The 12,999-nt window shown below is 33.8% G+C and overlaps 1 protein-coding gene across 1 annotated transcript in view; it reads right to left on the reverse strand.

Annotated features, from left to right (window-relative positions):
- Positions 1-605: 605 nt before the first annotated feature.
- The window catches only part of LOC114325772 (T-complex protein 1 subunit beta), a 28,061-nt gene continuing 15,667 nt past the window's right edge, over positions 606-12,999 (reverse strand). Inside the window, exon 4 of the mRNA XM_028273903.2 lies at positions 606-1,362. Within this exon, the coding sequence (XP_028129704.1) occupies positions 737-1,362 (626 nt within the window). The 3' untranslated portion in view covers positions 606-736. The remainder of the gene's footprint in view (positions 1,363-12,999) is intronic.

A 12,999-nucleotide genomic window follows, 5' to 3' on the forward strand; every position in this document is an offset into this window, starting at 1 on the left:
GAGAAATGATCGTGCGCGAATAGCGGTGAAATATTGCAACTTTCTTAAATAATTCATATTGTCAAATTGACGTATATTTCATACCTACGGTCATTGTAGAAAAAAAATTATATATTGCTCCAGAATATTGATATAATATGCAATTATTATATAAAGTGCAGTTCTGAATTTTAATAACTAATTTTATTTACTACATACAATTGTTTACGTTTTAATAACATAACCTGAATCTTATTTTTTCTTATTATTTTTTTGGACTATGGCCTTGACAATTATCCAGTAACCAGGACTAATATAATTGGCCAATATAATTCAAAGTACGAAAAATGTTGCTGAGCGTAGAAACCAGGTGTCGCTTTGCCGAACTTGCACGGTCCCAATATACCCTGCCTAAGTAACGCCTCTCGCAGATTTAATTATATTATATCTCGCAGATATAATTTCTTTTATAAAGCATATTCGTTTTGCAAATGTTTTAAATACCATCCTATATTCTGCAGATAGGTAAATGCAATATAAATTATAGACATGGCGAATGGATTTAGTGTCCGCAGTCATATAAACCCAAATAAACAACAAATTATAGACAAAAATAAAATAACAAGTTTTGAACGGTCGCTTTATTAGAAAATCAAGAATGAGTGCAGAAAACTTATGCAGAATGATCAGTAATAATGCAATATTATAACGAAATATGTAAGTAAAGCCTTAAATAAAAATATCAGTAATTCCTTAACTAGCACATTCCCCTGTCTTCTGTTCTCCTCCTTGGTGCAGCCTTGATGATATTATCAACACGCAAGATCATTTCAGCTGCTTCAGATGCCGAGACTAATACTTGTCTTTTAACAACAAAAGATTCTGTGATTCCCAAGGTTTTCATATCCCCCAATTCACCCTTTTCCATGTTAAGTCCCATGGTGCTCTGGCCACTGTTATGTGCTGCCTTAAGCTCACTGACCAATTGGGCAGAGTCGTAACCTGCATTGTCTGCAATAATTGTGGGCAACTGCAACAAAGCTCTGGCAAACGCTTCCATTGCTACAGCTTCTTTTCCTGGAGTGTTAGCAGCAGCTCTTGATACCGCTGTGGACATTAGGGTTTCACTGCAACCTCCTCCATACACAATTCGACTCTCTTTGACTGTGGCTGCTAATACACACAAAGCATCATGAAGGGAACGGTCAGCTTCATCAATGATCTGTTGTGTAGCACCTCTGATAACAATTGTGCAAGCTTCCCCAAGAGCAACACCACTGAAACGGAGCAGGATATCTTCTCCAATCATGATTTGTTCAATAAGCTTACAAGTTCCAAGTTTTACCAATTCTGGATGGTCAAATGTTGAGACAATCTCTCCTCCTACAATTCAGAAATACTTAAATTATTATTGATATAAAATGCAAATCAAGTGGCAGGAGATTAACTAGATTATACAAGTTATACATCAAAGGAATAAGGTATTTGTTAAAAAAATGTTGGTGAAGAATAAACATGTACTGAAAGAAGTGCTTTGTTAGTTTCTTAAACTAAAAGTTTGATAGAGATTCAGTAGAATAAGCAAATACATGAAAGCAGTGATAAAGAAATTGCCATGTACAATAGTTTATAAAAAGAGATTATAAATATAAAATGTATTGTTCTGAAGCTATTTCTTTGTGGCATTTATGTAATTTACTATTCTAATGGGGAAATAAGCCACAATTTAACTTAAATGATTTTATTGACGTTTCGACTTCCACCTTGGATGTCGTTATAATTACAAAATATTAATAAATTAAACAAAAATGTTGTTGCTTAGTAAAACAAATTCTTCTAATAATTCAATTTAATCGGACTCATTCATATCGACAATTAAAAGCCTTAAATTATACATTTTAAAGTAGACGACTTTAAAATGATATTGCCAATATTTATGAGTTGCGTTCCTGGGACGTGTAGTAGTAGGATAGTAGTTTAAATTTGAAATCATGACTGAATTCCACATTGAGTTAGCTGCCACCTTGAATTTAAACACAACTGATTTTGCTCAATATCTCTGCAATTTTCAACTTTTTGACAAAAGTGGTAAGGACTGAAATTGTTTCAAATGCGATTTCCTATAATTTCTTTTTTACAAAGTTTTTCGTGCAGTAAATATTTTCTTTGTTAAGGGAGATTAAAGGGGAAGTAACGTAATCGGTATAAGATATCTTCAGGTTTCTACAATAAAGCCACATTTTGAAAGCCTTAATTTTCTCGCAGGTGGCATCTGTGACAGTCCACGACTCAGCTCCCTACAAGCTAAAACTTAATATAATAAAATTTGGGGCGCTCCCCATGCAACGTCAAATCTCATCCTGACTGGACTATGAAGACAAAATTTTTTATACGACTTTTAGATGCTTTCCAGGGTTGAAAAAGAAAACATGTATTCTTTATGTTTTTTTTTTGTTTTAAATGTTCTTTTTGTCTTAAACATTTTTTTTTGTTTTTACATTGTACGTTTTAAACAAATAAAACTTGTTTAAAACACACGTTTTTTTATTTTAAAGGTTTTTTGTTTTAAACATGTTTTTTCTTGTTTTTAAATTTTATGTTTTAAACAAATGAAACAAAATTAATTGAAAATGTTTGATCTATTATTCTACTAAATATTAGATAAGAAAACCGATTGAATCAGTTATTTTAAAAACGACATATATCCACATTTTGTCAAAACTATCTTTATAACATTTTCATGGAGTTTGTACCAGCGTCTACTATTTTGTGAAAAAAATCACACTGATCTGACACCCGAAGGCGTTGCATATATTATACAGTGCTAATCAAAAGTCCGTACACCCCCTCGTATCTTTTGAACGGTTGTACCTATAATAGTGAAATTTGGAGGGAGGAAATAAACGGACGTAACCTTCTTAACCAGTTATGACAGGTGACGTAATAGTGACAGATGACGTTACAGAACCACTGTGACCGCTAATTTTAAATGGGACCTTATACCTCGTTTGAAAGGTATTCAAAATACCTATTCAGTCGTACTATTTTTTTTGGGTTTTAGTTGATTTTGATTTTGGTGAATAAATGAAATAAATATAATATTGTAGTTTCGCATTTAATTAATAAAAATTCAAATGTCCGCCTATGGTTTTTTTGCCAAAAAAGTTAACATTTTTCAATTCTCTAGTAGTTTTTACGTCAACGTTTTTGACAAGTAATCATATAGTCTGTATTGGGATACACTGCATCTCTTAGTAATCATCTTATTAAGTACAAGACAAATTCTTTTAATATTTAAATGTCCTTGGTAAAACAAATACGTTTGTTTGTAATAAACATGATTGACCCATATTACCACACCAGTGTATCAGTTTTCGATACAAGGTCAGCTTGCAGTAGCAAATATTATTCTTTATTTATAATCAAGTCGACACAGCATTTTTAATACAAACACTCTCACTTTTATATATATCAAAACATTAAACAGAGGATTCCACATTCTTAGTTTTAAATTCATTGCGTAAAGATTAGTCATTGGTATTTGAAATCCCAACGGGTAAACATCACAGCGGATAAATATTTTACCACCAGCTCTTTACCGTAGTTACTTCAGCGTACAAATAAATGAATTTACAGTGAGTAGTGTTACTTCATCAACCCTTATGGTAGGGGGTAACCAGCCCTCAATTATCTGAGATGGTTCAGATAAACAGGAACCACCATATGGCGATCCAAGATCAGGGAAGAACACAGGACTGGTAAACGGGACGAGTATGGAAAAAACGTCTATGGCTGAGGATCTTGCACCTCGACCACCCTAGAAAACAGAGTGGTATGTAGAAAAGGATGGAGACATCAGGCCTGACATGGAGCTGAATGAAACATGGTATGGAGATGAACACCATGAAAACGGACAATGGTATGGGACGTGCAGCGAGGACTTTTGGTGATGCGAACATTGACGTGTAAAGTGGTAAGTCCATATTGTTTATTCTTATGGTATTTCCACGATATTAGTCCTGATTCGTATAATCATATAATAAAGTAATATAACTGTAATGTAAGATACACATAATCTAAGGTTTACCTATTTACCTATTCTATTTTTATTACCTCATTGGCATTATAGGGAATTTTTTTTCTTTTCAAGTATTATGGTTATCTATAGGACGTATTGATACATTTTTACATTTTTATATGATTTTTATATATTTACTAGCATATATTTTTATCATTTATTTTTACCATTTATTATATATGATGATTTTTATTGCAATTTACTAGATTTTTACTATTTTTTGACATACTATTTTATATATCTATTTATTACACCTCGTAAGACTATCGAATTTATGCTTTCGTGTCTCTGATTCTTTTGGAAGACAAAGTTATACGCTCATTTCAAGCTGTAAACTTAAGAACAGTAGTTCCAAGTTCAATACACCAGCCAATCGACAAGGAAATAGAGGAAGAACAAAGCGACAAAGAAGTAGAAGAGGAAAAAAGTGACGAAGAGATAGAGGAAAAAATTGATGAGGAAATAGAAGAGGGAAAAAGCGACATAAAACAAGATATAAAAATATTAAACATGGCTCTGACGATCAACGAATTTTTGAATATCGCAAGCAAGGTATTACCCAACGAGTTCGATGGAAGCGCGGGTAAACTACAACCATTTTTAGACGCATTAGAACTACTTGGAAAATAGCAGAAGGACATGAAGAAACAGCGATAACATTAATAAAGACAAGATTGACCAATAAGGCTAGAAACCTGATAACCACAGAGGATACGATCCCACTTATAGCCGCGGCACTGAAGAAAGAATTAAGAGGCGATAATCCGAAAACGATAATAGACAAGTTAGCAAAGGCAAGGAAACAAAGATGCAGCAGTGTACGCATCTGAAGTAGAGGAACTAGCGGAACAGTTGAAGGTAGCATACATAGCAGAAGGAATGCCATTGGAATTAGCGAAAAAATACACAACGGAAACAGTTGTAGCAACAATGAAACGAAATTTTAATACGGATAGAGCTAAGTTAATACTGGAGGCAGGTAACTTCACAACACCGCAGGAAGTAGTATCTAAATTTTTATCGATTGATACGACAGAGGAGAACACACAGGGAAGAGTGTTCAATTATAGGACGAATTATGAAAACAGGAGAGGACAGCAACAATACCGAAGAGGATACCATAACAAATACGATAGTGGAAGAAGAAATAACTTCGGACAACGGAACGAAGGAGAAGCAACAGAAAACCAACGGAACTATTCGAACAGAGGATATAGACAATTTAACAACCAAACGTACAGAGGGAACCAGAGAGGAGGACGTAACAGAAACGTAAGGCTACTGGAGTTAGAGGACAGCCAAGAGGAACCGGAAAACCCGCAGTTGGGTTTTGAATGAACGAAACAATGAAAGTACACAGTTAGAAGTGGAATATAATATTTACAACTTCGACTTAAACCTAACAAATTTTGTACGAATGAAAACAGGAATCCTAGAAAACACAAATACCTTTATCATAGACACAGGAGTTGATATTTCAATACTGAAATGTTCACAAGATTTTATGAAGGAACATGTGAAACCAAACACAAAGGCGAAAATAAAAGGAGTAACTAAAGGAGAATTACAAACAATGGGAGAAGTTGAAACAACACTAGAAGTAAAAGGATCTCGATTTGAGCATATCTTTCAATTAGTTGAACCTTCGTTTAGCACAGAAAATGGAGCATTTCAATTTACCAGATTACCTTTTGGATTAAATGTAAGCCCAAATAGCTTTTCACGAATGATGTCAATAGCATTTTCAGGATTAACACCAGACAAAGCATTTCTTTACATGGACGATATAGTAGTAATAGGAATATCTGAAAAACATCACCTAGACAACCTGAAAAAGACATTCGAGACATGTCGAAAATTCAATTTGAAACTTAACCCAGGAAAATGTCAATTTTTTAGAAGAGAAGTAACATATTTAGGACATGATCTTTCTCAGGAAGGAGTATCACCAGACAAAGCGAAATATGCAACGATTGAACAATACCCAACACCTAAGACAGCGGAAGAAACAAAAAGATTCGTAGCATTTTGTAACTATTATAGACGTTTTATTCAAAATTTTGCTGAAATATGCAGACCACTCAACAGATTATCGAGAAAAGGAGTAGAATTTTTTTGGTCAGAAGAATGTGAAAAGGCATTCAATAAGCTTAAATCATCTCTGATGAAGCCACCGATCCTAAAATATCCAGATTTCAATAAACAATTCATCCTAACAAAAGACGCATCCAACGAGAGTTGTTCAGCAATTTTAAGTCAAGATTATAACGGAATAGACCTTCCAATAGCATACGCATCAAGAAGTTTCAATAAAGGAGAATGTAATAAACCTATAATCGTTAAGGAATTACTAGCGATTCATTGGGGAATTAATCATTTCAAATGTTATTTATATGGAGCACCAACATTTTTAGTCAAAACGGATCATAAACCACTAACACATTTATTTGCAATGAAAGAACCAACTTCGAAACTTACAAGGATCAGATTAGATTTAGAGGAATACGATTTCGAAATAGAGTATATAACAGGGAAAAATAACTACGCAGACAGTCTTTCAAGAATAACATTACATCAACTAAAGAACTTATACATAGACAATACCCATATATTAGCTATGACACGAGCTCAAGCAAGAGAAAAGGAAAAAGAATCAAGGCAAACGAAGGCAGAAAGTGAACTCGCACTACAGCCAGAAGCCACCAAACAGACAGTAAGGAAGGTAATAAATAATTTAGAGGCGCATAGACTACCAATTTTGTCTTTTGGAGCAGAACTAATCTCACCAAGACTGAGCATTAGGGTCAAAAACAAAATAAATTGCAGCAAGAGCATAGCCACAGGATTCAATCATTTCGATTTAAACCAAATGTTGGCACAGCTTGATAAGCTGGCGGTAGAGAATGCAGTAAGTAAAGTAAAAATATACGTAAACGATATTATTTTTAAATTGTGCACAATAGATGAATTTATTAAACAAGGAAACAAAATATTGAAGAATGTAGAAATATACATATGTGAAGTACCAGAAACAATAGAAGATGACAAAGAAAAACACAGATTAATAGAAGAATATCATAATCACCCGATGTTTGGAGGACACGTAGGAAATAATAGACTAATAAAGAAGCTAAAGACAAGATTTAGATGGAAAAATTTGGAAAAAGACGTAAGGAAATACGTTAAACAATGTCATAAATGTCAAATTAACAAACCGAAAAGAACACATGTCAAAGAAGTCGTGATATCGGACACTTCTTCGAAACCAGAGGACACAGCGTATATAGACACGATAGGTCAATTCACTAGAAGCAATGAAGACAAAAAAGAGCGGCAAGAAGAAAATAAGCCCAAAACAACATCACAACACTTTAAAATAGGAGACCTAGTCCTGGTAAAAAGGGAAGAGAAAGGTAAGTGTAATAGTCTTTATGTAGGCCCCTTCACAATAACAGAGGTAAATAACGTTAATTGTAAGATCAATGTTAAGAATGGAAAACAATAAAATCAAGGAAATACATAAGAATAGATTATATGCTTACAATCCGAGAACACAGTGCGTGACAAGTGGAACATGAACAAGGTTGATAATGAACATTTTTTTTGTATTTAATTATTAGTTATAGGAAATAAAAACTTAACTTGTATTGATTAAAACGCAGTAAGCAGTTGGTGGTACTATCAGAAAATTTTCTTCCTTTTCCGTAGTCAGAAAATTGTTGGAGGGAAGGGGAAGATGTATTGGGATACACTGCATCTCTTAGTAATCATCTTATTAAGTACAAGACAAATTCTTTTAATATGTAAATGTCCTTGGTAAAACAAATACGTTTGTTTATAATAAACATGATTGACCCATATTACGACACCAGTGTATCAGTTTTCGATGTAAGGTCAGCTTGCAGTAGCAAATATTATTCTTTATTTATAATCAAGTCGACACAGCATTTTTAATACAAACACTCTCACTTTTATATATATCAAAACATTAAACAGGGGATTCCACATTCTTAGTTTTAAATTCATTACGTAAAGATTAGTCATTGGTATTTGAGATCCCAACGGGTAAACATCACAGGGATAAATATTTTACCACCAGCTCTTTACAGTAGTTACTTCAGCGTACAAATAAATGAATTTACAGTGAGTAGTGTTACTTCATCAACCCTTATGGTAGGGGGTAACCACCCCTCAATTATCTGAGATGGTTCAGATAAACAGGAACCACCATAATATGCAGAATTTTGAATTTTTATTAATTAAATGCGAAACTACAATTTTATATTTATTTCATTTATTCATCAAAATTAGCTTAAACTCAAACAAAATTAGTATGACTGAATAGGTATTTGCAATACCTTTCAAACGAGGTATCACTTGCCATAAGGTCCCATTTAAAATTATCGGTCACAGTGGCGCTGTAAAGTCATCTGTCATAATTATATCACCTGTCATGACTAGTTAAGAAGCTTACGTCCGTTTATTTCCTTCCTCCAAATTTCACTATTATAGGTATAACCTTTCAAAAGATACGAGGGGGGTACGGACTTTTGACTAGCACTGTATAAGGAAGTATGGTATGTTTAACAGTAAACGCTTGAGTTCAATTAGTTACCACTATAAACATCTGGATTAACCGATAATAGTATAAAAGGCCCGGTTTCAGGTAAAATTTATTTCAGGCTTCATTATGGGAGTACCGTCTAGTCAGTGTTAATTGCAAAAGACCAACTCTGTCTACCTCGATGGCTTATCGCTCCGGGTGGGTCTTAACCTTAACAATGGGCCAGGTCAGATAAATTTAATAATATTTACGACCACACTAATTGAACTCAACCATTTACTGTTGAACAAACCATACCAAGCCCCTTCCAACAATATATTGCATTTAAAATGGTTTTTCTCAAAAGTACTTAGTGGATATACAGTGGAACCTCGATTATCCGTCTCTCCATTAACCGTCACGTCAGGGTCCATACATAAGTTATATTGACTACATAAGTAAAAATTTAGTCATCAATTCATAATTCATTCTGTTTGAGCATTGTGATAAGCCAAACGAAATTCGTTGAAATGTAAATACACGTGCAGTTATGCCGCCACCGCATTTTTTATGTAAAGCGGGCTACTCACACGCCTGTCGCAGGGGCAACCTAGGGCGCATACTGATGTGGCAATCTAGGAAGCTTACTACACACGTCCCTGGATGTTTTTTATTTTACCCTTCAGGTTCAGTGTGCAAGTGAGTGTGAGTTGTGCCGCGCTAAATCAAGAAGATGGCGCTAATATTGTCATTACAGCAAAAAATTGGTGTAGCATTAACTCTTTCCGTTGTTCTACCAACAAAAAAGGAAAAAAAGGAGATACACATGAATGTCATGCAACAATTGGAAGTAGATGATCTTAAGAACTTTTTGCGAATGGAAATACGATTGCTTTGAAGAGCTCCTTGATATGGCGACACCAATAATAAAGAATAAAGAAACAAGGCCATGAGTGCTCGAGAAGTGCTTTGATTATGTACGAACTGACTAAAATTGTCCCAATCACGTGAAGTGTCAGGGCGGCAGGGTCAGATCTAGGGAGCTAGGAAGGTTCGGAGCCCCTGCCGCCCTGCCTAGGAGACGATTTAGAAAATCGCTCCAGCTTGCCTACACACCTCACATTTAAGGAAGCAATTAAGGACCAAAACTTTAGATTGCTCCTGCGGCAGGCGTGTGAGTAGCCCTCTGAAATAATTTTTGTTCTTATTCAGGGCTCTGGATTAAATTTAAATTTAAATAGGTAATGATAAATGATACCGTGATTTTAGAGTTCTATTTTTAGAATCGCAAGCCGAAAATAAAAACGCACGGCACAATAATTATTAGATTTGATGATTTTACGTCGATTAAGAAATTCAGCCGTTGTAAAATGTGAAGTATCAATCAAAAACAAACAAAGATTTCGGAATATTTTAAGGGCATGGATACATATTTTCGGCTGCAATGCTATTTAAATGGGGGCTTATTTTTTTCGAATCCTGAGAAAACTAATAAGTATTTTTGAAAAATTTAAACGCTGAATGAAAGATTACGTTCTAACCGAGGGCAGAAAGTCCCTGAAAACTTCTGTAATGTTTGTTTTAATAAGTTACAGGGGTGAAAAACTAAGAGAAAATGTAGTGTGATTTTTAATTTCAAATATCTCATTCAAAAGAAACTTTTTATTTATTCTAAGGGACTTTCGGCCCTCGATAATAATTTAGTCTTTCATTCTGCGTTTAAATTTTTTAAAAATATTCATTAGTGTGTTCAAGATTCGAAAAAAATGGACACCATGTCCGTGGTGATATTTTCCAAATCGAACATTCGCTACCTTTGTCATATAACGCACTGAATCAAATAGAATACGATGACAAGACAGTGAAAGTTATAAATATTTGACATGGCATCGGGAATATTTTGAGTTGTTGATTAAATAATATTGATAGTGTATTTGATAAATAATTGATTTAAGACGTGAACTTAATAACAAGTTATTTATTTTTTATTATTTATGGACGATACAAGCAGAGAATACACTAGGATATATTCAGTGATCCAAGTATTTTGTCGCTAAAGATGTTCAAAGTTGTAAGCGTTCCATAGTAACAATATATTATTAAAAAATCACTTCAACTCTTTTCTCGACTGAGTATTAGTTTTTGTTGTACATATAAATTATTATAATCACTGAATATGTACATAGTTAGTGAAAACTTATCACACTTATTAACTGAATTAATATTTTGCAATTTTACAAATAACAGTTATCCGCAAGAACATTCAAAAGCCATCTCTTTAAAGTTAATGATGACATTGTCAAGTAGAATTACATTCTAGTAATGTTTACATATCCATACCACTGCGAATTTTACTACACGTAATTTGCCATGTAAAGACAGAAAAAGTAGGGATAGCCGTAAAATATTTGCGAATCATATACCGATTGCCTTAAATCAAATTGATTCGACTGTACTAACATAAATCCCTCTTATATTGTCAAATAAAACATACAAATACAATTTGAGAGTTATATGTACTATGAATTTTTATTTTTTTTTAATGTTCTGTTAACCTCGATTAACCGTCATACCCTTGGTCCGGTGCCCTGACGGATAATCGAGGTCCCACTGTATGTCGTTTTTTAAATGACTGATTCAATTGCAATTAGGAGCTACTGCCTGGGGAACCCCAGACTATTTACTACTTATAAAGTCGCATTGCAAGTTGGCTATTGCAATAACGTCTACTGTTTTGTGGTGTTTAGTGTTGTTTTTAACATGTACATGGCGAATTTTTGATAAGTGATACGAAGGAGCTTCCAGGATCAAAATGCTTTTGATCCCAGCTCATTTTTTGGCAAATTGGCTTGATCATCGCTTTAGTGGAAATAAACTTATTATCCATTATAAATTATCATCCAGAAGAATTGCCAATTATTATTAATTACCAGGCAAAGTGTATACCCTTTAAACCATATATGTTTTTTATCTAATTGAAAATGTAGTACCATTAGCATGGTTGCATTCTAAGAAAAATATAAATACTACAGCATTGGAACTTGCTCAAGTTTCACACAGCTATTGCATCGTCAGCCAACATAGAAAGACTCTTTTCATCATATGGTTTACCATTCCAAACTACACAATCGGCTACACAATGTCAAGACTGCTAAGTTGGTTTCAATGTAAAGAGCTTAATTCCATCAGTGATGATTATTTTAATTACAAGATTACTATGAGACTGACACAGTTTTGAGAATTTTATTAACTCTTGTATGCATTCCAATTTTTGTTGTATTCCGATTATTAATAAATAAATAATATGTATGTTAAAAAGTTTATATAATGAATTTGAGATTGTGAGAAGAAAATGAAAAAAAAAACACTTGTTTAGTTTAGTTTTCAAACATGTTTTAAACAAAAACTGTTTTAAGTAAACATAAACAAGCCTGATGCTTTCACATAACTCCACTGCAGGTGCGACAACTGATGTCCAGTTTGCTGACTATCAAACACTTTTCAGCTGCTACAAATAAAATTTATCTAGTATAAAATTCCTATGAAAACACAATGTTTACCTCCTGTACTATGAGTAACAACTAGAAGCTTAAGTAATTTTGAAAGTCTATGCATATACTGAGGGACATCAGGATCATTAGTGCTATCTATTATAATCAGATCGCTGTGGTAAAAGAGAACAACGCCTTTTCAAAGGAAATACAGATTGAGAGGGGCGTCAGACAGGGCTGTGTCCTTTCTCCTACTTTGTTCAATTTGTATTCAGAGGAAATAATCCAGGAAGCACTAGAAAACCTAACCACGGGAATAAAAGTAAATGGCCGACCAATCAATAACATACGGTTTGCCGACGACACTATTTTATTAGCCGAATGTCTTGAGGATTTACAACAAATGGTTGACAGAGTGGTAGAAGTCAGCTAAGAAAACGGACTGTCCCTAAACACAAAAAGACACAATTTATGGTAATCACAAAAGCTCAACAGCGCCAAGAAAGCATAACAATACATGGAGAACAAATTAAAAAGGTTGAAAAATATAAATATTTGGGTACAATAATTAATGAAACTAATGAGTACACAGAAGAGATTAAAGCAAGAATAGGACAGGCAAGAAATGCTTTCAACAAACTGAAAAAAGTACTCTCTAGCAGGGACATTACAATTTCTTTAAAGATAAGACTTCTGAGATGCTACATGTTCTCCGTATTATTCTATGGGTTGGAGGCTTGGACATTAAAGAAGGATGTTTCGGACAGATTAGAAGCCTTCGAGTTATGGGCCTACAGAAGAATATTAAGAATAAGTTGGGTGGATAGAGTCACGAATATCGAGGTGTTGAGAAGAATGGGAAAAGATAAAGAGGTTTTAAATACAATTAAAGTCAGAAAACTGCAATA

This window comes from Diabrotica virgifera, chromosome 1, assembly GCF_917563875.1.
Source record: "Diabrotica virgifera virgifera chromosome 1, PGI_DIABVI_V3a".
Lineage (NCBI taxonomy): Eukaryota > Metazoa > Arthropoda > Insecta > Coleoptera > Chrysomelidae > Diabrotica > Diabrotica virgifera.